The sequence below is a fragment of the Lepisosteus platostomus genome, chromosome 2, assembly GCF_059453375.1.
Source record: "Lepisosteus platostomus isolate fLepPlt1 chromosome 2, fLepPlt1.hap1, whole genome shotgun sequence".
Classification (NCBI taxonomy): Eukaryota; Metazoa; Chordata; class Actinopteri; order Semionotiformes; family Lepisosteidae; genus Lepisosteus; species Lepisosteus platostomus.
In genome coordinates this window covers 18971634-18998072 of record NC_142612.1, presented here as the reverse complement: position 1 = coordinate 18998072, position 26439 = coordinate 18971634, and the positions used below count along the sequence as shown (strand labels likewise).

The 26439-nt window shown below is 37.5% G+C and overlaps 1 protein-coding gene across 6 annotated transcripts; it reads left to right on the top strand.

Moving 5' to 3' along the window:
- Positions 1-12779: 12779 nt before the first annotated feature.
- LOC148676113 (glutamate-rich protein 6-like) lies at positions 12780-26351 on the top strand. Of its 6 annotated transcripts, none has more exons than XM_088602885.1 (15): positions 12780-12886; positions 13460-13513; positions 15076-15438; positions 15800-15836; positions 16330-16517; positions 16800-16921; positions 18150-18272; positions 19891-19977; positions 20816-20976; positions 21750-21811; positions 22512-22651; positions 23537-23616; positions 24074-24229; positions 25341-25569; positions 26015-26351. In XM_088602885.1, the coding sequence occupies exons 3-15, from the start codon at positions 15117-15119 to the stop codon at positions 26270-26272; spliced, it is 1965 nt and encodes a 654-aa protein (XP_088459011.1). In that variant the 5' UTR covers positions 12780-12886; positions 13460-13513; positions 15076-15116; the 3' UTR covers positions 26273-26351. The 6 variants fall into 6 exon arrangements, with proteins under 6 accessions (XP_088459011.1, XP_088459004.1, XP_088458983.1 ...); XM_088602878.1 differs by having other exon boundaries at positions 15800-15881; positions 22515-22651; XM_088602857.1 differs by having other exon boundaries at positions 15800-15881.
- The last annotated feature ends 88 nt before the right edge of the window (positions 26352-26439 follow it).

The following is a 26439-nucleotide window of genomic DNA, read 5'->3' as shown; positions in this document are numbered from 1 at the left end:
ACATTGCCTAAGAGGGCCACAAAAGGGGCAATCTCTTGTGAAAAATTAGGGACACTGCAACTGTTGACCTTTTCAAAACCTGCTTACGGAGATATCTTTTCACTAAGTCTTTCTTTGTATGATTTATTTTTACTCTTGGACTTCAAAAAATCAGTTTGCATTCTGATTGCTTTTTCCTGCTGTTGTGTATTCCATGTGCACTATTGTACAGCATTTTATGTTTGTTGAGAAACACAAATAAATTGTAATATAAATATAAAATAATCTTATAGGTGATTTGTATATTCTTGTTCTTGAGGAAATATTAACAATTGTACTTATAAAAAATCAATTCAGATGCGTCTGACAATTACATTGTAGCATGTCACCATTAAACACTTTAAGGTTAAATTTGTAGGTTAAAGGTTTCATTTTTACAAATACAATTACTACTTTTTAGTGTAGAATTTGCATTTAAAACACAAACGTTTTTAATTTGTTTCCATAATTATATCCAATGTAATACTGTATATAAACATATTTTTTAACTTTATACTTCATACACTGATGGCTGGTCACGTTATTGCATATTTTATTTGTCTATTGGAAGATTGCTTGAATTATACCTAAATTATAGCCAATGTTACTTTATTATAATTAATCTCAGCCTTCCTGCTATCTTTAAAAAATGTTTCCAGACTTTTCTTCTTCAATACTTTGTGTCCATGGATCATTTTTTTTAGCTTTTATGAACTTGTTCTTTTACACTGTTCATTGACCCGTGTGTTCTCCCACAGGAATTCAAAATGTGCTATTTTAGGTTCTTTCTTTCTACAACAGACAAGTAATTAATTTAGTGTATTATAGTTCCAGCTTCTAAACTTCAGTATGTGGTGTGAAATTAATGTATGCTGTGGCTGTAGGTTATAACCATCTTCATTCAACACATTTCAGTTCAACTTTTGTGGTTCACCGTTAATGGTTTGGTAAAGTAAAAGGAAGATTTTGAAAGTCTCTATTCTGGACTCTGTGCAGCCAAGTGGTTTCCACAACTATTCCATGTATACAAAAGGTTTTGTTTGTATTTGCTTTGCAGAGTATCTCATTCACGAGCTGACTGTTTGATGGCCTTTGAAGAATTTCTACCCTGTGTACTTTTAAGAAAACCTTTCTGCTGGTGCAGTCCAGCTCCCAGAAGCAGACACAACCCTGATTTGTTCCCATGAAAAAATACTTTCAGGATGCTACCTGATTCCCCCAATGGAATTCAATAGCTACTAAAGGAGTCATTACACATTTAATATATATGCACAAATGACCAAAAAGCTAAAAAACAGAAATAGAAGCCCATTTGGCAGATGTTGTGAAGATGAGCTTGCCTCATTGGTAAAGGTAACATGTTTTTACCCTGTCTCTGAAATTGGCACTGGGACAAGTACATTTTTGTGCAGGCAGCTGAATTTGTTTCTGTTCCAAGGATTTCACAGGATGCACAATGAAATTAGATTCCTTTTAGCATTCCTTTAGAAAAGTGTTTAACAGGTTTTAGTGGTTAGAGTGCTAAGAGCACATGCAGCTTTTGGTCTGTCGGGTTTTATATAATGCATCTTTCCTTTATGTCAAGTTGTTATCTTGCTTTTTGGTTTCTGCACGAATTTATTCAAGCTGAGAAGGCAGTTTTTAGGGTAACCACTGAATGAAAACAAGATTGTGAGAATGCTGGGCAGTGTACTGCAGCTGACTAATTGCCTGTGACTGATTTCTAATGACCTGCAGATCCTCTGTGAAAAGAAGTCACTGTTTGTTCTAACTAGTAGCTCCTCAGACAGCTCGAGAGACAAAGGAGCTGTTCCTTCAACTAGAAGACCCTTTTGTTCCTGTGTCGATTTTCCCTTTGCAATAAAAGGTTTTTTTGCAGTGTTCCACAGTGGCCGTGCCGAAGGAGAAGAAAGATGAATACGTAATTATCTGGAGCTGTTTTGCTGTGATAAATAAGGATTCTTTGTGCGCAGTTGATGCTGGACCATTCACGCTTCTCTTGAGTAAACATTCAAAAAGTTTAATTTGGACAAATGTTCTTAAATATAACTTGAAAAGACCTCAAAGGAACATTTCGAGTTTGCACGAAATACAGTACTGGGAGACTGACTTTTCCTCTTTAAGTAACACATACAGTATCACTTGTGTTATTCAAATCCAAAATACAATGGCAGTTTAAAAATAGTAAATCTGAATATATGTAGGATGTAATATGCAATTCACAGTTTCCCTTAGTGTGTTTTAAGCCACTGTGCACAAACATAGAACTGTCAAATATGCCTATGATGCTTACTATACACATTTTAAAAAATAAAAATGAAAAGCAGTAAACCCAGTAAGGCTGTTTGTTTTGTTTTTATCTAATTGCTTTTCAAATTTTAAATGAGGAAAACCACAGAAGCAGAAAACACACTTCTCATCATTGCCCTGTGATGGACTGACTCTCCCGGTCAGGGTGTACCCTGCCTTGCGCCCGCTGTTTGACAGGCTCCAGCTCCCCCACAACCCTCAACTGACTAAAGCACTTCGAAAATGGATGGATTTTGCATCATTGAGAACTATTACATTAAAAGATTTTAGAATAACTGTCATTGAAATCCTTGTACAGAAAGTATTTATACATTGAGAAATGATTAAAATGTCTTTTTATTCCATGGCAAATATTCTGTTTAGTATTTTGAGAACTATCTCAGTTTTATCAACATGTTAACTGTTAATTATACAATGTCCTTGGTTTTCATCTCAGTAGACCACAGTTTCCCATACTGTAAAGGAATGGTGTAATCCTTTGTTTATACATTGCCTGTTCCATAACTCATATTTCCAAAGCATTATCTCTATATAAATATTCCATAAAAAAAGACTATCATGAATACTTCAGCTGGCTTAATCAGGAGCTTCTATATTCATTTTAGTTATGCTGTACTAATGCAAAATATATATATATATGTACTATTTTCAGTTTGATTTACCCTAGCTGTTGTGAACATATCTCTTGACCTTGTTTTGAATTATTAATTAGCATGCTTTTAAAGCTTACACCATAGCAAACAGTATTCATGTATATGAAGACTTCTAATCTTTCTAGACTTTCTTAAGTATCTTGCCTCAGTGATGTTTTTAGATTTCTGTCCTGCTTTGCACCTGATGCTTGCTGACATTGGCTCCAGCTCCCCAACGACCCTGAATTGGATTAAGTGGTTAGAAAATGGATGGATAAATAGATTGTATTTCTTTTAAGAGATACTTTACCCTAATGGAAGCTAGGTAGTAAAGAAAAAGGGACTTAGCATTAACCGGTCGGTTTTTGTTTTGAATTACTGTACATCAAAGAATACTTACAAAGTATTTTCACAGTTTTTATCTCGCACTTAATCTGTGTTTTCCTGTTATCTGCACAAAATTTTACCAACAGTTTTTGTTTAAATATTTTATCGTCGTATCCTGTGTGTACACATATTTGTTACTGATAGCATATTTTTTAAAGCAAAACCTACAGTAAATCAATATCTTAGTTCAATTGGGAAGCTTCACTGCTCTAGAATAAATTCTGGACAGGGTTGTCTTTCAGTTGGGCGTTTCTGAGTTGCGACAGAGTACATTATCCTAGCTAACGTCACACTGGCAAAAGAAGTACTTATCTGGGGACCAGACCATTCTGTTACCATAGCTGGGGCACCTTGTTGGCTAACCTTGTCCGCTGAAACACTCAGACAGAAAGAGAACACCATTACAAAAGCAAAGTAAAAAAAAAAAACTAGCACATGTATTGAAACATATGCGACTGCTGAATCCATTTTCCCTCAAATGCAACCTATTATTACATGTAGAAAAAATATTTCATTCTTCTGTGAAGAGCTAATTGATTTCTGAAGGCCATAGCTAAGGAGTCTGGTCTAGTCATGTGAGTGCCCCTTGGCTGTTATGGGAAGCAAACAGCTGTCTCGTTGACATTTAATTTGGTTGGTTTCATTCTATACAGATAAGAGAAGACTAATGCCCTCTTACATGATAATCCGTTTACTATCCTGCATCATCTAAACAGAAGATATCCAACCTACCTTTATCAAAGGGAACAAAAAAAATGCACTAATTTTGTTCCTCCGATTCCCTACCTGTAGAAGACCAAAACAAGCTCTGTCCAGCAATAGCATTTACTAACAGTAAACAAACTGGATTTAAAAATGGTTGTCCATTTAGAGTTAAAATTAATTTATACAAAACATGCATCCATAAAAAATTGAATCTAAGAATTGAGTTGCAATAGGTTTTGTGCTCTGTAGTGCAGTGATATATTTCATGCATTTGGTACTGTTTTTATAATACCATGACACATTGTTTAGCAAACACTACATACTTTATGTCACCACACAGGCTAGCATAATGTCAGTGATCAGTGGCAAAGCCATGACTTATTTACAGGATAGACAAAGACAATGGAAAACAGAAAAGCGTAGCGTGCTGGTCTTGTGACAACATACCACGTCATCCCCACAGCTTTCTGGGCAACACAGAATATAGTGTTGCATTATTTGGTTTAGAGAAAAGGTTCTCATAGTTTAGCATTAGTTTTAGACAGGAGACTGTCCTGCAGGCTCTTTGGTTGTGTAGAAGCCAGAATCACCTCACTAAACTTTGCCACTAAACTAGCCAGCAGCCATATCACCCCGCACCTCACAACTGGCAGCCTGCTGCTGCTCAGCAGGTGTGAGCCCGGTCAATACCTGGAGGGGAGACCTCCTGGAGAAAAACTAAGATTTACGCTGGAAAAGGTATTAGAGGGGCCAGTAGAGGGTACTCACCCTGCAGTCTGTCTGTCCTCTCTGTGGTCATTAAAAATCCTAGGGTGTTTCTCGAAAAGAGTGGTGGTGTTACCACAGTGTCATGGCCAAATTTCCCATTGACCTTTACCAATAATGGCCTCCTAATAATCCTCATCTATGAATTGGCTTCATCACTCTGTTCTCCTCCCCACTGATAGCTGATGTGTGGTGAGCATACTGGCACACTATGGCTGCCGTCACATCATCCTGGTAGATGCTGCACATTGGTGGTGGTGAAGGGGAAGTCCCCATTACCTGTAAAGCGCTGTGAGTGGTTTCCAGAAAAGTGCTTTATACTGTAAGTGTAAGGAATTCCAATTATTAAACTACTGCATCTTGGTTGGATACCTTAGCCCATCTTTGAGGTGAATGGCCTGCACTCAGGGGCTCCCAGTAAGTGTAAAACACGTGTAAACTGTAGGTTCAGGTTTTAATTATTGAAATGAAATATTCATTTGTCTTTTAAATGTGTGTCTCCTCATAATGCTGTTAGCACGCAGTGCTGGGCAAACAAGAAGAGAGAGCACGTAATGACCTTGGTTGGATTTCAGTCCTGATTATAGAGGATATTTTGTCCTGTATTTTATCAAAGATTTTTACCTTCAAATCATTGCAACACCTCCTAGTTTATAATTTGACTATTGTTGTGACCATGAACATCGTTATCTTCACCATATATCCGTTTTCTCAGCATAAGGGGCATTAGGATTAGCTTCCTTCTCTTGTTGGATAATGGCTTCATCTCTACAGCATCAGCTTTAATTGCATTATCAGAGTAGGGCCTGATTCAAATTAAAATATATTTCTCTAGTCTTCTATTCAGTAACTAGAATGGCCATCCTTGTTCTACGAGGAGACAGCCTTATTTTTATTAGTTGCATGCATTCCTAATCGCTTTCCATTAACATTAAATTCCAGTCTTAAAGTGGTTTAACAAATCCCTATGTAATTTTGTTTTTAAGAGAGGTTTCATTTTCACTTATCTAAGGCTTACGGAGAATAATTAATAGTGTCTTTTTATTTAAGTATTTAAATGCTGTCTAAAGTTAAAGTCACTTGAATATTCAAACGTGAACAGCCGTAAAAATCTCGTATTTGTAAAACTGTGCATTCAGATGATCTTTGTTGCAGTTTCCATTAGTTAAGAAAAGAGTAAGCACACTGGTAATTCCTGGCGCCTTGTCCTGGCACTTTGATAATTCCTTGTGGAAAGTTCAGTTCCTTTAGGCCAGGAGGGATCAGGATTAAGGTGAGTTTCAGTCCCAGTTTCACAGAAAACATTTTACCTGTAACAGCACTGGTGTTCATGGGAGACCGTACTCCCAAAGAAGGATTTTCTTGGAATACAGCTTCAGATTTGCTAGCCAAGGCATTCTGTTTTTAAAAAGAAAGGCTTTGATCCCAAGATCATTGACTTAGGATTTTGATTTCCACCAAACCTTATTGTATACATATATACTGTATATAGGTGTATTGCCAGTATGTACATTTTGGATAAGACTGGTGTGCCAAAATCATTTAAGGGTAGCTAGACCATTGCTAGTTGGCCTTTGTTTTTCTTACTTCATACCTATATTTATAACCACTAAAGCTGAACAATTTTCAGAGTTTGGGTGAGCAAAAGTATTTTACTGTTTGACATTGTGACAGAGAGCCTGTTTTGGTACTGGGAATTGTACAAAGACCCTTTTTCGTTTCTCGATTTAAGTTTGGTATTTCTGGACATACGAAGACATTCTTAATATAAATGTGTTGTATCTTAATAGTAACTGGCTTTGGCCATTATTTAATTTGCTGATTATGCAGCACTGTAATGACCATCCCATTAGTTTCACTCTGAACTGTGTATAGTCTATGTGCACACAGTATAATCCTTTTGCTCTGTTTTGATCCATTGAGACCCATGTGAGAAAAGATAATTTCCACATAACAGGTTTGCAGTAAAAGAACAATACACTTGGAGGCAACACTATTTGGAATACGTTAAAATCTATTGACATAGTCAAAAGCTCATCCAAGTCTACAAACTTGTTTCAAACTATAACTGAACCTACTAGAATTCCCATTAAGTCGCCAAATACAGTAAATCACCCTTGCTTGACATGAAGTTTTAATTAACACTTTTTTATACATGATCTATATGAATAATAGGGGCAGAATTTCCCTCATCCAATCAACTGAAAATGTTTGGACCAATTTAGTGATTCTATTAGCATTACTGTTAATAAGCAAGCACAAATTTTGACATTCATAGTTAAACATTACATCAGTTCTTGGTTTAGAGCCCAAGCTAGCTTTAATTAAGCAGAAGAACCTGGGTTGGCAAACTACTAAGGCTGCGTAGAACCCCTTTGGTCAGCTTTTCTTCAAACAAATTAGAAATAAATAAGCACAAGCCTCAGATGTTTAAAATAACTATAACAACCAAGAATTTCCTAATCTCTCAAATAATCTAAAAGAAAATTCAAAACACATTTCAGTTAAATTTACGGAGGACAAATCGTAATTCTCCCATTTAGCCTTTTCAGTTATTTACAGAAGTAATACGTACAGTATGTGACAGGCAAAAAGTTGTTTTTTTGATTTAATGAAAATGATAGTTTTGAAGTGTGCAAAGTTCAGAGTCCCTTCGGTTTAACAGGAAAGTCAGTTGCTGAATAAAATAACTAGCTTAGCTTTGTAAAATTAACAGCATTATGTTTTCTGGTCATTATGTATTGGTGTTGACTGATTTTCAAAATCACTAAAAATTAACTAGCTGATCTCGTCGGCAACTGTATTTTTTCTATGATAGCTTTGGTTAAAACATCATATAAATGGACATGCTACATTGAGAAATTTAAAATTTCTCTCTGATTATTATAATAGGCCTCACACTTGTGCGACTATCTTTATAAATGTATCTTAGGCGTAACCTTAACCTGTCCATAATCTGCTGGCCTTCCTATTTGACTGAAGTCTGGACAATTAAGATTAATGCTACTGACACAGTAGCAATTTGTTATTTATACTATCTCCCCACAAGATTTAACCTCTTTTTAACAATGCTGTCTGCTCATGAGACAAAACCATTTCTCTACTCTCTCACCACAAAACTTTACCAGTATGTTCCTAAACCAGTATAGACAGCACTTGTAGAGTGTTGAACTGTTTTATAGAGGACTCAAACTGTAGACAGCTGGACCTTATTCCTCTTAAAACCATGTGTGAATGGTACTTGTCTCTGGTTTGTCCCTACAGTATAATGCTCCCTAGTGGTCTAACCAATGTTGACATTTCAGATTCAACTGCTCCTTTACTCAGGGAATAGCAGTTATGCCAATATGGGCTATGCTTAGCTCTTGAATAATACCTTCACTGCTCTATTTAGTGAGACGTTAATGTTTGACTTCTACCTTGGAAAAGAATACTAGAGTTGACGGACCAGCTTAGCCACATTTACCAATGTACCAATTTTCTTTCCTTTGAATGGGACGAAGAATTAGGAGACCTGAGTGAAAAATGATCAAATACACTGACGAAACAGCAAGCTAAGAGGTGCACAGACTGTTTAGACCAGCTCAGTATATGAGAATTTCAGCCATTATTATTCTTCCATCCTAAAGAGCTGAAGAAGCCAGAGTGTCACAGGGGGAACTACACCTTACTGTAGGCCAAACCTTCTGCAGCTCAGGCTACTCCGAGCCCTGAAGAGATCAACTGGAAATTTAGAGGAAAGAGCTGTGTTTTACATGTAAGAGAAAATGAATTTCCTTTTTGTATCCATCCAGCTGAGACTGTATCTTACAGTTGCATAGTCTAATCTAGAGAATTGGATGGCATCGGTTTTAGAGATCAGAGTTCTGCAGAGAGTTTCTTGTTGTGTAGAAACCATCATTAAGTCCGTAAACAACTGTGTCTTGGTGAAAACATAGTTTTTTAATTATTGTAAATAAATTGATGTTTATTGTTTATCTTTTCTCTGAAATCATGAGAGCCCCTTGACCACATTTATCTTTCCCTCACTGTAGGTTTAGTATCTTTTATAAACTTGGTTGTTAAGTAAGCTGGTGTCAAGACCTCATTTCTCAATTAAATTCTGCCTCATTCATCTACTTCCCTTAGTTTGTTACAGTATGAGAATGTCTGAGAGCATCAGAGCAAGAGCTCTGTGATTCACTGTCATCAGTTCCCACCAGGATGAGGCAACTGTATTTCAAGGCAAACTGAGATTTAACATTGACATAAATTGTGTTTGATAAAATTACTAATAATGTGCTTAGGCCACTGACTTCTGTGCAGAGAAGAGCCATTAAGAAACACTGGTTTACAAAATGGCCTCCAAAGCTATTTGTATATTTTTCAGCTATAATATTCATCATTAGTGCCCCCTATCATCCTCATCATTGTGAGCTCTCTACACACTAAACACGCTTTAAACAGGTTCCAATTAATCTACAGATCTCTATCTGGGAAAGCACATTCATGTTTTAATAATTTATTGCAGTACTCCAGAATTTAAGATGTAGTACATAATGTGTATCAAGCTGGACTTCCAAAGATCAGTTAAGACATCTTTTACAAATCATTTCAGCTCGCTGCTGCCAACTGAGATAATCTGCATAGTGAGCTAAAACTTTCCACATACTGAGCAGTGTCCTGAAAGCGTCTCAGGATGCTTTAAGTTGCATGATTAAATCATATGTGCCTGACTTTTGTGCAGTTTCTGTTCTGTTACTTAGTCTTACTGATTGTTCTCCATTTTTCCTTTTGTGTAACATTGGTGTCAGCATCGTCAGAGCGTCGTAGTGAATAAGAATCTGTTCTCTACTGATAATTTGTTTAAATTTAGAAGTATGGTGAGTGAAAATATTTCTTGAACAATAGTTTTACATATTACACAATACACCTTGTTGGGAATCGGGCAACGTTTATTCAGATCCTGCTAAATCCTAAAATGACACCTTAACTTTTAATATCCAAAGGGTTTATTTTGTCCACATTGTGACAAAACAGCACAGCACCCAATGATCATCTGTACACTCCAAAATCTAAAGATTGTTTAGCCCTCCAAGTACAAAGGTATACCAAATTAAAATTAATAAAAATTTTAATTAAACAACAACTTTTAATATGACATAAGATAAAACATTTTTTTGTCTACAATATTTGTTTTCCAGTTAGTCTGTTTTCTGGGAAGGATTTTATATTTTAAAGGCTTCAATTTCCATGTAAGTAGTCTGTTCATCTTGACATCATGCTATTAATCCATTAGCCATAGTTTCAGCTGGGGTTCTTAATCCCTTAAGGCTTGAACTGATCTCAGTTTTTTGCCTCTAGCATAATGTTAAGAGAGTCATCCTTTGAATAGAGCATTACATAGTACTTAACACATATTAAAAAAAAGAACTGAGATGTACTTGGTTGACTTCAGAGATCTAAATTATGTGAAAACAGGACTTTTGTGAAGGAACATTTCACTAACATTCAAAACATGAGATAATAAAAGGTTTCGCTAAAGGGAGGGATTTACATAAATAGGTAAAAACATTACATACCCGTACACAGATTCTTTTCATGGGCTTTTATTGGCTCACTCTATGATTAGCCTACTATTGTATTGGTTTCTTCAATCTATGCATGTTGCAAATAAAAAAACAGCACAATTATTGACTTCACTGGCATAAATCTGTGTATGGTGACGCACACAATAGACTATGTTTCGCTCATTTTTCATAGTAAATATAATGTTATTTATGTTTTGTATAGTGGTAGATAGGTGTGTTGACTGTATAACAATGAACCCCTTTTCAGGTTAAAGGGCCACAATCATAATATTATTATACTATTATAGGTATGAATCTTAGGTCTTTGTCAAATGATAATGCTACAAATCACAGAAATGTCTATTTCGCCGTTTATGCCATATAATATCATGTTTCTGAATACCCTGCTTCTGTCTTCTGTAGATCTAGATTAATCTCCTGCAGCATTGCAACAAAGTACTGGACAAAGATATAATTATTCACATTAAGAACCATGTTATGTTGTCTTCTTTCAAACCATTCTACATCACTCTGCACTGAGTCTGCTAAACTGACTGGGAAACATTTGCAGGTTAAGATGGACTTAACTTGCAGACGGTGACAGATTCGTTTTTGGGGAAATTAGATTTCAATATGCTCAGGCAGGAAGCCCATGTGAAAAGAGGAGGATTTCACAACCGAGTAGCAGGCGAAGGTATCAGTTTTCCAGATACCTATAGTTTAGCCTATGAGAGAAGAAAAGTGTTAGGCTGACATTTTGTCTGTTTTGCTTTGAAGTTGTACCAATTTTGACTGAGTTGTGACCGTTTTCTAAATTTAATTTATAAATATACTTGAACTAGAATGCACAGAACAAGCTCATCATAGGTTCACTTCACAGACTTTGACGCATCTGTTACATACTCTTATAAGGTCAGAAGATGCTGAGCCGGGAAGAGTTTTATCATGTTCAATTTTTTTATTCCTGCCTCTCAGAATGCAAAACTTCATATCCATATAGTCTGGTCTTAAGCCTTTTCACTATTTTAATAACCACATTCTAGTTAAAATTCATTTCCACCATATAATGTAATGGTTATGTAGAGTACACCAGTACACATCAGAAATCAATTTTTAAGCTTTCATTCCACTGGATTCAGTAATTCCATACTGTATAATGCAGACAAGAAATAGTAAATGGAATGGTGGGTGAATGATAAACATACTGTAACTCAGCAGTAATTTGCACTCCAATGCTGTCTAGTAACAGAGGTTGGGGAACCCAGAACCAAAATATAATAAGGATTTTCTACAGCAATGTGTCTGGCTTTGGGGCCAATTCTTCAGCAGGCACAAAGTTTGTATTTCGGAATATTTATCAGAATATTGAATATCGGAATAATTTCAATATTTTGTTTGGCTGAATAGGAAGATGTGCTACACTACCTAAGATTCTTTAGTTCTTATTCTAAGTCAATATTGTTATTGTTTCAGATGTATTATTATTTATTTATAGTTTTCTTTCTAGATTATTCACAGGTTTCTCCTCGTAAAAAAGATGTGTTGAAAATCTCCTTAGAGAACTCATGAAGAAATATCCATAAACCTAATTATCTACACTTCAATGCTTTTCGAATCATTTTATAAAACAAAGGGTTTTAGTGTTTAAAATAGAATTTAATTCACCCCATTTCCAACACAAAGAAGTGTCATCTTGACAAAAAAAATTACATTCATCCAGATTGCCTATAAAAATTCAGAGGAGTGCTGATTACGGGTGATACTTTTAAAAAAAAAAACGTATAGCAGTTCTTTAACTGCAATTATAAAATGCTGTCAGACAGCTACTTCAGCACAGAAGAATGCTGTTGGGAGTGTGATATGTGTGCCAACAACCTCCATACAATAGTCCATCAGTCTCTCCAAGAGCGAAAAATATGCGCTGTGAATATCCATTAAAATCATACAAAGTTTTAGTTTCGTAACTGACTAAATCCTTAGTAGCTAAAGAATACGTCGGTCATATTACATTTGTTGTATACAATACTGACATAACGTATTTTGTATTCAAGACAAAGAAAACAAAAACAACACTGACAACACACATTGAGAACAAAAGACAGAAATGCATAAGGCATAACTCTAGGGTAGGTCCGCGTGCAGGGGTTCAGCTGCAGATAACGAATTTAACTGCGTGTAATTAGGAGATTTATTTTAAAATTTTGACGAATGAGCTGAGCTATTTAAAAAATAAAATGAAATAACTGCAGTTAGGTAAACATTTCTTGTTACGGATCGTATTACTACCGCAAATGAGCGCACGGTGTTTTATCAGTTTCTGTTGCTGTTTTAATTGTGAAATGATGGCATCCTGTTGACGTAATAATACAAATTATTATTTCATTGTCACATCAATCCAAACCAACAAACTTAATAAAAACAACAGTAGCATTTCACTTAATATGAAACCACGTTAGGAAGAACGCTGTAAGTAAACGCGTGTAACACCGTATTATCTGAACGAGAAAGGCTTTGAAATAGGCAAGTTCCACCTCATTAATTTCTATACTTAAAAAGAAAGACCTTAGACTGTTAATCTCGCTGTAATTTCTGCCTGAATGAAGGAATGGGACAAACATTTAAACAAATTTGCTGCTCCAAATAGGACAAGGGTCCTTATAAGGCATCCGTGGTAGAGATGGCCTCTTCTGGTCCCGTTTTTAAAAAGATGGAAAGTTAAGGAACGCTGAGATTTTCTGAAAAAAAAAGTTTTAATCCTTCATAGCTATATTAATAGTTTCAGAAGTTGAAGAAATTGATAATCACTTTCGAACTGCACGCGTAAAAGGGTAAAAATTAGCAAAGTAAGCAGCTTTTTAGACTAAAAGTGATATTTTATGATATTGTACATAATCGATAAAACGTGAATTGAATTGAATGGCATATTAAATAAGGAAAACAACATTGTAAATGTTAACATTTTACATAACATTTTTTGGGTAAAGCAGTTTTGTGGGAACATAGGATTTCTTACTATTGTTATATATAAAATGATAGTTTAGATTATATTTGTGTGTACATTTATACACGTGTGTCTTGGTTCCTTATTTTCAGTACCTCATCACCTCCAGTACTTTTATCAGGAGATGCCTGGCTACAAGCAGAAATGTCAGTGCTAACGTTCCTTCTCTCTTAGTATTTGTACAACTGGAATGAAGTAGTATTATGAGATTGCATGAGAATACATGATTATCATAGATCTGTTACCTTTCTGTTCTGTATGTCCATATTGCAACATGGTGGTGCTGACTACTGCTTTGAATCGCACATCATATGAAACAACCTTGTTACACATATAAGTAATGCAGTACGTATTAAAGCTAAAGTTTTCAAGACAACATAAAAAATTACAAGAAAAAAGTGAAAACATTATGGAAAGCTGCATAATTTTATATCAGACTTCACCCTAGCTCACAGACTATATAACGCTAAAGTCTCAAGTAAACAGAGGTCTTAGAGGCTTGTAAGTGTCATATCTCAGAAACCAAAGGAGCACAAATTCCGTTTTTTTTTTACAGAAGAAAGATGAGTTGGGAGTTGTTTGGAGGGGTGCAAACTTCATGGGCTGATTCAAGTCATTCCCCTGAAAGGAATTCCTAATATTTTAAAATCTTAAGCAGTACAAACTCTCATAAAGGAATGAGATCAGTTTGGTTTTCTTGCAGTCTTCTAAGAGTGTGGGAGATGTCACTGTCTGACACAGAGTATGTAATATCTCAGAAACTAGTGTAGCCCAAATGCTACTTTAACTGGCACAAACCAACACAACTGTAGCACAAGTGAGTGATTACGATGAAATTGTTTGTGCTAGTTGTAGGGCGGGCAACTTCATGGGCTGAGTGACATCACTCCTGAAAAAAGAATGTCTTGTATCTCAGAAAGCAAAGCATACAAATGCTACATTTTATGGCTGAAGCCGGCACAAATGTAACACAAAATAATTAGATCAGTTTGATTCTCCTGCACCGATGTAGGAGGGTTAAGTGATATCACTACCTGAAAAAAAGAATGTGTTATATCTCAAAAATAAAAACTTTATAACGGGAGGCTAACCTCACGGATCTGTCTATATGCAACTCATCTTTCATGTAGGCTACACTAAAACAAGTGCTTCTGTTAAAAAGAAGGTGCTCATTTCTACTGGAAATACGTTGTGGTTGTGCGCTGTAAGTAATTTCTTCAGTAATAACATAATAAAGCTGAAAACCAATCTGAGGCCATTTGCCCCATGTGGCTATCTGATTATTTAAAGATCTTGTCCAGCCATTTCTCGAAAGAAGCCAGGGTATGGGCTTCAAATACATGTTAGAGTAGCTTGTTCCATACTCTCACGATCTGAGTATTTCACCATGGTAAGTTCCAGCACAAGGTATCTAAGAGACTGACAGCCCAGACAGGTGCCTTTTGAATGGTTATTGCTCGGGATCACGTGTTTTCAATTGAGTTTTTACAAAATTTCATTTTGATAACTATTTTGTCAGAAAAAGATCCAGCCCTACCTATAGAGGCCAAGACATTTACAGTGATCATTAATGACATTTTAAGGTCAGCATGGGACCTACATGTGATTTGTATCATGTTAGATCTTCTAACATCCTGTAAGATGGGTTCTAGAACCTCTCTGGAAATAATATTGATTTCTGAACTTCTGACTTTACTCGATATTGCAGATAAGAAGATGCCAGTTTAGCACATCAGTCCAGAGCCACAAATGTCTCAAGAATCGGTGCAGACTAGTGATGAAGGGGAACAAAATGCTACTCTTCCATCTGGGTTAAGACTTACTGTGGAAAATGTGAAGAGGCTGGAGCAGCAGTTTGAGGAAGATCGGCAGGACAGTGCTTTGGAGAGAATGGAGCGGTACGTCAAGGAGGCTAAACGCTATTGCCCACAGCAAAAGTCCATGGAGAGCTGGAGGGCCAATGGCCCAGCAGTCAGTGAGAACCAGTTAGGTGATGGCTCTACAGCTGTTCTGGTCCCAGGGGCTGCTGGGAAACCAGCCGGGCAAGCAGAAAGTTCTGACTATGTGCTGTGTAAGTTTCTCCTCAGAATGATGCCGCTTTTATGACATTATGTTGCGTCCTTTTGTCGTTGTCTGTTAATCTTCTAAGCCTAATAGTTTTGCAACTGTTTCCAAAAGAGGGTAACTGTGATGAGGTTGTGTGGAGAAGTAGGTAGGGTTCTGGACTCATTTCTGGGTGGTTGTGGGTTCAAATCCCAGCTCACTGCAGCTGGCATATGTATGAGTAAGGTCCTCAAAATGTACTGGTAGAAAACAGCAGCAGAATGAAAGCAAAATGCTAAAAACATCAGCCTTGGAATTAATAACACCACATTAAATCAGGTTCAAATCATAATGGGAACAATTCTAACAGTATTTCTGTTTGATTTCAGCGGTAGAGGAACACTTTGCACAGAGCAGCTTATATGGGTCAGTGTTTAATATGAGCAAAGGATACAGTGACAAGACAACAATGTAAGAAGGCACAGTGGCACTTGACTTCTGTAGCTTCAAAGATGTACAGGATTTTACTACAATACTGCTTAATTGTACCAACAGATGAGAAATTACTTCCACTACGGAAATGCAGGGAGTGATGTTTTTCATATACTGTATATGATAGTTTGTTCTATTCAGTATATTTATATTTATTTGTTCTAATGACAGTTTTATTCTTAGTCACAGTAATGTCACTATCAGTTTCTTGTTTCTGATGGCGATGCATTCATAAGTTAAGTCTTCTTGGGTTTTGTGCTGTTAGACAAGATCAGCTTTCACAGAGAGAGCTCTGTGTTTGTGTGATCGCAGTACATGAAAAACAGAATACCGCCATTACGAGGAAGCATTTCTGTCATGGGTATTTGCTTCTTCTAGTTGATCAGATGAGCATTTGACTTGAAGAGATTGTTTTGCTTCTTTACAGAACACCACACAGAAGCGCGTCCACATCACCTCAGTATATTCAGGGCTGCACTCTGGATGGCAGAACGTTCACTGCTGTGTGTGCAAAAACTCAGACTGACTGGGACTGGGTAGTGAAATCCAGGTCTGAATGGAGCAGAAGAGGACCTCAGGCTGTTTCTTCTGCTGCTCTTACAGATGCAGCTGAAGGTGAAGGTTAATCAGCAATTGAGACCTGTGTAGTTATCAATGGCTTTAATAGCCCCCATCATGTATAACTGGACTTACATTGGAATCCACGCTCAAGAAACTTGCTTTTACCTTTTAAAAAAATGTCAGCTATGTAATTGAAAAGTTAAAAAATTACTAAAATAAGTAACTTCTTGAAAGGCCTTTTAAAACATAAATCTCCATGAAGGATTTGAGGGGAAGGGGGGCACGGCTTATCTTCTCAAGAACAACATATTTGGTGACATTCATTATTTTTGCCAGGGGCACCTGAAACAGAGGATGATTTTCAGTTTGTTCAATTTGGGGAGGTTGAGTCCGAATCGCACCTCACAAAAGACTCACAGAGCTGTCCTGAAGGACTAGTTGTGAACTCATTATCAGAGGTAAGGAAACAGAGCTAGTATCTGCTACCTTGACATTAAACACTTTATGCAGACAGTTAGGCAGGTGGCTGAGAATTAAGCCATGGGCCTGGAATTACAGTTGACCAATGGGTTAACTACACTGCTGTGGTGTTTAATGAACATGCACATTTTAATGTAGCCTCCTCTTGTGTTACTGGATTATTCAGTGAGCTTTGCTGTAACTATTGGAGGCATAAAATCAGATAAATTGAAGTGCTGAAAGCTCATACACTTTTATTGTTTTTATCTTTTTCATGTTTCTCTGAAGTTGCTCTCTGTGATCAGACCTGAACAGATTTAATGAACTCAGCAGTACTTTGCGATTAAAACTTCACCCAAAACATTTTTCGCATGCCAAAGTCTTACTTCAAAGGATTGCTTTTTCCCCTCTCACTGAAAAACAGGTCAATAGAAAAAGAAAATGAACAAAAAGTCCAGATGGAAGTTCTTCCTTAATGTTATATTTCTGTTTAAAATCCTGTTTTGGCAACAGGATTACAATTACCTTCTGCTGTATGTCAAATCGGTAGTTCTCCATCTCATGGCCTGCTTATATACAGTAAATATACCGTGAAACATCGGAAGCACACCACCCCCTATCCCCTCACACACGTCACCGGCCCCAACACACAAGTCCTTATTCATGCCCGTAACCCTCCAACTGGGAGATTTTCAAAAAATGTGAAAACATTCCAGATTTTTCCATTAAAAATATTGTTTAATAGATACCGATACAAATACCAAATACCACCACCACCCTTTGACAAAGCATCCTCGCTTTTGAGTGTTCAAACCTGGTAACCTTCAATATTTATTTTGAGTCTGCTTCAAATTGCATAGTCACATTATCCTGACTGAAATTTATAGCAGTGAAACACAGACCTCTGTTGCTCAGTTATTCTCTGTTCTCTGTTTTTGTATTTTATATACTTCAAACATTATTCACATCATGTGTGATTCCCACGTGTGCACTCTTATAGCGTGGATGCTGACTTTTCCAAAATTCTGAGGCACACAGGTTGAGAAATGTTGGATTGGTGAAAGATATACAGTAAATAAACATGGATGAGGTTGACAGGATATGTGAATATTTACAGTCTTAACGTGAGCTGTATTTAGCGTCTTAAACATGGCACTGTTCATTTGCTCTTCCACGTTGTCCCTTTCCATCAGAGGAGAAACCAGTGTCGCTGTCCTTCTTTTTAAGAGTGAAGACACAGAAATCCGAAACCTGCTAGACGGTGGATTGTATAATTTACCTGAAGTTGGACCTCCTTGTCTTCTCGCATACAAACCAGAGTCCAAACAGCCTCCACCTAATTTTGATCTGGTAACTATCGACCTGCAGGAACCTACATGAACACACAGCTCAGAATCATCCATGTGTTCTGTGTAGTGTATGGTCCTACTATACGGGCAGATCTCGTGTTTCTGACTGCACCCTCTCTTTTCCATTTTCCCCTTAAGCTTTCTACAGAAGGGTACAGTATAATATCTTGTTCTAAATGAACCACAAAACTTTTCTCTCCCGCACCCTCAAGGTCAAGCTAAATTTCTTCCTTCTCCCTGGCCCTGTCCTCTATGTCCCTCATTGTCTCAGAAATAGTATCAAGTAAAATCGTTTTTAAAAAATCCTCATCTACTACCAGAAAGTTCTCTCTGTTTTTTATAGCCCAGGGGAAAAGTATTTTCTGTCCTTTATATGTAGCTAGATAAGCCACTGAGATGTCTCGATTGTTTGTCCAAGCTGGCTCCAGTATATTTTTCTTTGTTCATTCAAAAACAAACCTCCCTCATGCTGTCACCATCAGTAATTATAGTGTGCTACCCCCAAGACCCCAGGCTACTGCTAGATTCTCTGCCATGTGTGATACTGCCTAGGAAAAGTAGTTGGGGACCCCCTTTTAAAATAGGCATGTCTCAGGAATTAGACACAGCAGCTAAGCACATTCAGCAAAGAATGATCAAAAGCAATGCCTTTATTTCCAATGCAGAGAGGAAATACAAAACAGAACCGAACGACTGATAGCAAGGCAGATAAGCAGCTTAGTGATACTGTCATACAGTATAATAACTTTACCTTGTCCGTATCGCAGTCAAGACTTACACATTCCATAGTGCAAGACCTCACTCAGCAATGCAGGACATTTCAGAGTATATTCCTCCTTTTCTTAGAAGGTAGATGCAGAACAGGGGATGTCTTCAGGTCCTGCTTTTTAAGTCATCAACCGGTCAGGTGAAGGTGGAGGAACAGTAGATCATCCACCACAATGTCTCACACAGGACTCCTACATCCTTTGGTGTAAAATTCTGCTTCCTGTTCTTGATTTTAAATGTACACTGCTAAAGTTCCCACTTGTGTCTTCTGGTTTGGGTTTCACTGTTGATTCTGAAGAAGCCCGTTGGATGGACTTTGTTACAGCCTTTGAGAGTTTTGAACCAGGTCCCCTCATAGTCATCAGTGTTCAAGACTAAGAAGATTCAGTTCTTTTAAGCTGTCAGGGTAGGATGTTCCTTTAAGCCTGGATGTACTGTATCTGGTCTCTCTGAACTGATTCTAGAACAGTAATATGTTATATTATATAATATGAACTGGACTAGTTTGATAGCTATACCAGAATCTAGATACATTGATAGAAATAGTCCCAATACACATGCCTGTAGAACACACACAAATTTTCTCCCCCATATTGAGCACTTACACAAATAATTATCTGCGCTCTCCATTTTCCCTTTATTGGCCAGTTTTTAATCCACAAATATGCAATACCCTGAATAACTACCATTCAAAATTTGGAGAATTAAGTTTTTCTAAGGGACTTTGTCCCTCGTGTGTTGTGCTTGTGTGCATTGCTATTGCTTCTTCAAGAACACTTATCAGATTAGTTTAGCGAGACCTGCCTTTTCTAAATCCAAGTTGCCTGTCTCTCCTCGTGTGTGGCTGCCAGGACGTCGGGTGGTCAGAAAGTGAGGAGGAGCACCCCACCTGCGAGTTTTGCCAGCAAGTGACGGCGCCTGTCATGGCAGGGGAGCAGGTGAACACTGACCCGAGCCGATTGAGAATGCCCCCCCCGTCAGTGTGAAAAACCGTCTAGACGAGCAGAATCACATTAAAGCAGTTTGGTGGGCACATCTCACACAAACCTTTAGTGAGTGTCTTGATTTATTTTTGGGCATGGCATCCCATCATTGAACCTCAGGCAGATTTAGGTGTAGAAGCTTCCAGCATTGTGTGGGTGTGTATGTAATGAGAAGACTGTAAGGGATATAAAACATGTATTAAGAAACAAGCAGTAACTAACAGTATTCTATGCCACAGATTACAATTAAAGAACAATCTGAACTGGCGCAGTAAAACAATTTTTCAAATGACTACACATGACAGATTTGCTGTTCCCAGCTTCATTACACCAGCTTAACGCAGCGTGTTCAGCTGTGATCTGTGATAAAATCTCCGGTCATGGAAACTGCATTTGAACCGCGTTACACCAGAAACAGCTTGAGAGCCCCATGCTTCGCTAGTTTGCACAAAGGTGGTTGGACATTGGGCTTTCAAGTAAAATGACTTCAAAACAGTGTAAAACTGACAGGATACAGGGCCATTGACTTGAGCAAAAGGTCTGAAGTAAAATGGACATACTCATGGAAACTCCACTATTGTGACCACAGAGAATACCGTTCTGTTGGTAGTACCATTAATCAGTTTAATTGAAGATGAAAATAGGGTAAGAAGAGAACAAATATTTCAAATATATCAGTACATTTTGAAACCCATCAATTCCTTTCTTAAAGCTAAGACCATGCATCAGTTCTCAGCTGTTCACCATATGTGAACTGGCACTCAAACCAGTCTCCCTGCTGGTCTGTATTCAGTTGTTCTGCTGTGAAGCACATCAGAAGTTATGTGAATTCATCTGGGAAGAGGAGGAGGCTCTCTCTGCTGCCCAAGCAAAGAGGAAGATTGATGTCTCTCCTCACCCTCCCTTTAAGAGCAAGCAGGAGAAGAAGGCAGCCAAGGAAAAAGCAGCTCAGAAGTGAGGCTCTGAGTTTTTCAACTGTTTGACTTCTTTTTTCTTTTTATTTTTTAATAATTACTCATAAGCAGTTGATTGACACACTTCAATCGCAACTGACCCTAATTTGCACATGCATTTAGTGCTGTACTTTATAAGTTACGCCTGACAATAGATTTCCATGTTCTACGTTTTTATAGAGGCCTTTTTTAAGATTTTGTACTTTTTGTTTGCATATAGCTATCTTATTTTTGTTGGATGCAGCTATTTGTACTCTTGAGCTCTTATCATGTTAATGGTGCAAACAAATAGTTATGTTATTGTGTCCTTCTCTACAGGTATGTCGGTTTTCTGTGTAACATTAGTTTATGTCTTCTCCTGGCCAAATTGACATTGTAAATGAGAATCTGTTCTCAACTGGCGTATCTTATTAAGTAAAGGATTATTAACAATACAGCTGGAGTTGAGCACTGAGAGCAGAAGGTAGTTCTAGACTCAACTATTGATAGGGAAACAGAACAGTCTCCCAAGCTACAATAATGGATTCAGTTCCTTGGGATCGTGCAAGAAATGACTTGATGAAGTTCTTGAATCATTAGCTACTCCCAAGCAAAAGAAGAAAGTAAGAAGAACAGACTGCATGCTGACCCGCTGATCCCACACAAACCGATGACTGGCTGGGTACAGTATGCACAGACACAGCTGGGGAGGGACTGAAGAGGTTTTCATGTTTCATGTTTGTGTAGATGTGCTTTGTCTGTGGCCCCTGGGTGTCAGCTCTGTGTTGTTTTCAGGCTGAGAGAGTGGGAGCTCCAGAGGTTTAAGAACTCCATGACCCAGACGCGCTTCTTTACAAGTCAGTTTTGCTTTGTTCCCCTTTAAGCACCTGGATTTAATTCACCCTTCAGGAATGTTGGTTTCCACAGCCAAGTATTTAAAGATAAAAAACTAACAGAAAGTTAGAAGCCACTTACAGAATCTGGCTGATTTACAGATTGATTTTTTTTAATGTGATTGTTCTGGGTAAGAGACACACCTGAAGAATGCAAACGTTTTTTTTTGTTTCTTCTTTTCACTTTTTTTAAGGAATTAACCTCACCTTGTGCCTTTGCATTTACAACTGTCAACAAAACAATCCTCTAGACATAAATTGATGTGCTAAAGATACCACATCAGTTACAAATTATTATATTTCTAATAATCATTAAATATTATTTATGTAATGTGTTACATAAAGTAAAATACATGTAATTAGTGTATGTCAAGTTGAAATTAAGTTAAAGAAGTCTTATGACTGAATGAAAAAATCTTTTTTTACCATTATGTTCTGTTGTAAGTAGTTGTTTTTTTCTTTTTTCTTTAATTTTGTCAACATGATCTGTTCTGGCCCACTTTGCCTTCAGTATTCATCTATAATTAGCACATTTCATTAATTAAGGATAAACATTTATCCTTAATGCTTTAGCGCTGACGCAAAATGTTATTCTGAGGAAATGTTTTATTTTGTTAATACTGTATTGGTGTTTTTGTTGAGCACTGTATCTTGTTCAATACAGAAGGTCTCCAGACCAAGACCATAACCTTCAGGCTGTCTTCTGAGAATCCGGCTGCACAAAAACAGTCCCATTTCCCCACAGAAGAGGTCAAAGACTACAGTCAGCTATTTACTCTCCAATCAGGAGAAGAAATGAGAAAGGTAAAATGCTTTTTTTCACTTCAGTCACTTGTATAATGATAAAACTAGCCATTAAGCATTTTCATGTGCAACACATGCACACACACTGTTTTATACATTGCCTGACTGAATATAATCATACAATACGTGTGTTACATGAAAATGCTTAATGGCTAGTTTTATTATTATATTAATAATGTAATTACTCTTAAGTTGTGACATTATAGAACTTCTGAAGTTTAAAATATAGTGTAAATAATTAGGTAGGAGATTTTTCCTTGGACCTCAAAGGAAAAGGTCCAATTTTGCTGGAGCCAAGAAAAGAAAATTGCCTGCTACAATTTTAATATTGGTAGATGATACAAGTCAGCAAAAACAATTGTTTAGGATTTTTTTTTAAACATAAAGGATTTATGTGTATTATTAACAAAATTGACTGTATGAGCAAAACTTATGAAAATAGTTAGATTAGGTCAGAATTGAAGTTATTGAGGCAATAGAGCTGATCAATCAATAAATCGAAGTGCGAAGGGTTATTGAAAATATCCACAAAATTCACAGTATCATCAAAACGAAAGGCATTTACTCTCCTTTATTTTTACCTAACCATAGCAGGAGATAGAAAAAAGGTGTTTTAATTATATCGGATTGTGTCTTTGAATGAATAAAAAAAGCATATGGTGTTGGGGGAAAAAGATGTTCTGAACTAGGTTGCTGTGTGAACATCCTGTAATAACTCATCTACAAAACAAACTCGTGTTCCACAACATAAAATTCTTCATCCAGCATGTGAGCAGTATGGCATATTTATTCATATCTACCCTATGTGCCTAATCCAACAAGTAGTTGGTGTTAGTATTTATGGATTTTTCAGTTTTCAAATTGCAGTTTCTTCTTGTTTTACAGAGCACGCACGCAGTTAGAAAATTCTACCCCGGAGGCCAAACGTTTCTCACAATGTTCCCAGATGGCACAGGCCAAGCTTTGTATCCATTTATGCCAGAATGTAAATGGCTATGAAATTACTGTTGACATGTTAGTGGACTAAGGAGTGCAGGGCAGCAGGGAGGAGGAGATTCACTGCTTGTCTGGTGTTCACTGTGCAGGATTGGCACAGTGGCCTTGCTGCTAATTTTCCTCCTTCCGGCCATTAAAACAGCATCAGCACACTTAATTTCCAACAAGGTCACATAACACCAAAGAGCTCCTGGCATCCTGCCTGTCTTCTCTGCCACATTATGTGCCCAGATATACAGTACAAGATGTTTTAATTGGCTAGCAGTTAAAACATACTGGGAGCATAGTCCTTCTTCGTGGCTTGAGTTTCCTTTGTTTCATTTCTTCTCGTATGGCAAAAATGGTGATCATCAGCTGTTATCAATATAGTTTATTTTTTATAACTTGTCTCAAGAATTATAATTATATTCCTTAAAATCACGCAAGCTATCCATCAGGAAGGGTGGCTATCATGATCTCTTCCGTGAATCCAGCAGACTTTACCTATATAATTCTTGAAGATTGTGCCGTTAAGCCAAAAATACGAGCAATCTTCACCACCAGGGGACAGTCAACATGCTATCACCTTAATGGAATGATTTGGTATGTCATTTGTTAATCGTCATTCTTTATGAAGTCACTGGTGGATAAAGGCCTCCACATGATTCAGCTACGGACATCCCTTCCAGGGAGTATTCTTGATTGATTTTAGACTCTTGGGTTCCATGTCAGTATTTCTTTAGTACAACAACAATCTGTTCTTCTTGCTGCGTGTTGATGGCGATCAATTGTCATTTATGTCTCTCTTTGTTATTCCTAATGTACATCATCTCTCCATTCTGCTTTGGGTCATCTGTAGTTTCTGTATCTTTGTTCCACATCCATATACCAGTCAAAGGAGCAATATATACAGTATACTGTAGGTGCATACAGTAACATGGTTAATATGAGCACTGAATCTGTGATGTCACTCCTGCAGGCCGTGGACAGCACTGAATTCTTTGGTCGTAGGAGGCCGAATTACTTTAGCAAAGTGGAATTCTGCACTATTTTAAAATATCCAAATTCCAATTTATATATACAATCTTTAAAACAATTTTTAAACTTTCAGACATTTATATTATGCTAGAAGCATGTTATTAGTAGATGTTAAAGTTTTGTCTTGATTGACACCACCAGTTTGTAAAATATAAAATGTTCCCACTGGTCAAAGAATACCAAGGAGAATCATGCAGCTTCTGTACTTCTCTGGACTAATAATTTCAAAAGACAAGTACTTACACTACTGGAGTGAGATCTAAAGCACTTTTAAGATAAGGTGACAGTCAATACAGGCATTTGAGCTGGTGCGGCATTATCTTGGAGAGATATTGCACTTGAATCACAATGAAGTGTCACCAGTCAGTCTTGAATGCAGCTGCCATACTAGCAGTTTCAGTGGCTGGTGGTAGACATGGACATGTGCATTTAATCAGCTTGTCCCACTAGTGCTCGACTGGGCTGAGAGTGATGCATCTGGTCTTTGGGTAATGTAAATAGTGTTTCCAACTGTTTCACTCATTTCTGCTTTTTGTACTAATGGTCATTCTTCTGGTACTGTACAGACTGTACAAACCCTAATCTCACCCACTGTCTACCTATGAATAAATATAACGATTCTTGCTTACCCACGATTTCACCGATAGGGTTTAACGGAAGAGTGATGTCTTCCCAGGGTGAACCTGAACCAGCTTGGTGGCGTGTGCTGCAGCGAGAGAGGAGTCCCGAAGAGGCGCTGGAAGTGGTTGGGCTGGGATCCCCATGTTCATGCGCCTCCTTTCCAGCCCATCTGTATGGCTCTGAACCCCCACACGGGCATACGCATCCTCTCGCAGGAACAGATCTACATCACCTTCGCCTTCCGGAGGAACAGCGTCAGGTTTAACGTTGGGGCCAGGCTAAGGGTAAAGTTCAATTCTTCTTCTGAATTAATATTCTCTGTCGAACAGAAAACCGAATGTACAGACATGGAATCTTCTTGAAACGCTGGTCACTGGCCACTTTCTTTCATTAACACAAGATACAGCACAAAATCTAATAATCTTGGAAGCTCAAGAAACGCAATAGTTGATTGCATGTTCTTAATTTAGCATCATAGCCTCACTGCTCTGTTCACAATAACTAAAATCAGAGGAACAGTGGGGCTCGACTGCTGTTAGGAGATTGTGGTTTGGCTTTTGAACAGAAACCCATCAAAATTAAAGTTCTGCAGGAACTTACTATGCTGATTTTGTAACTAAACTGCCTGAATGACAAATTCCGTTTTTAACACAAAGAACAAATCCTGACAGAGAGTATACATTGGCTCCCTCTGAAGGAAATGGCAATGTCTGATGCTTCCTTTGCTAGGTTGAAGACCCCACGGGACTGAAAAAGTCCACGCCCGATATCCTTAACGAAGACCTTCGAACAAGAACGCTGGAGATCTACGCCCTATTAGAAAAGATCCAAAATTCTGTGAAATACCCACACTGCGCCCGTTCAGAGAAGATCCCTCCTCAGTTCAGCCTCTCTGGTCAGCTCCACAGGCTGAAGGAACAGCTGGGGAAAGCAGAATGTAAGAAGACGACAAAGATTTGCTCCCCCACCAAGGAACAAGAAGAGTGATCAAATGCTGCTCAGCCTTCTGCTCCTCTTTGGTTGTTTCTCAAGTAGCCTTCCACCAATAAAGCAAGGGATTGCTCAATTCAGGTTTTATTTTCTAAAATTACATTTCCAGTGATGCAGCATAATGAATTCCCAATGTAAATAGTGATGAAAATACAGTATTAAGA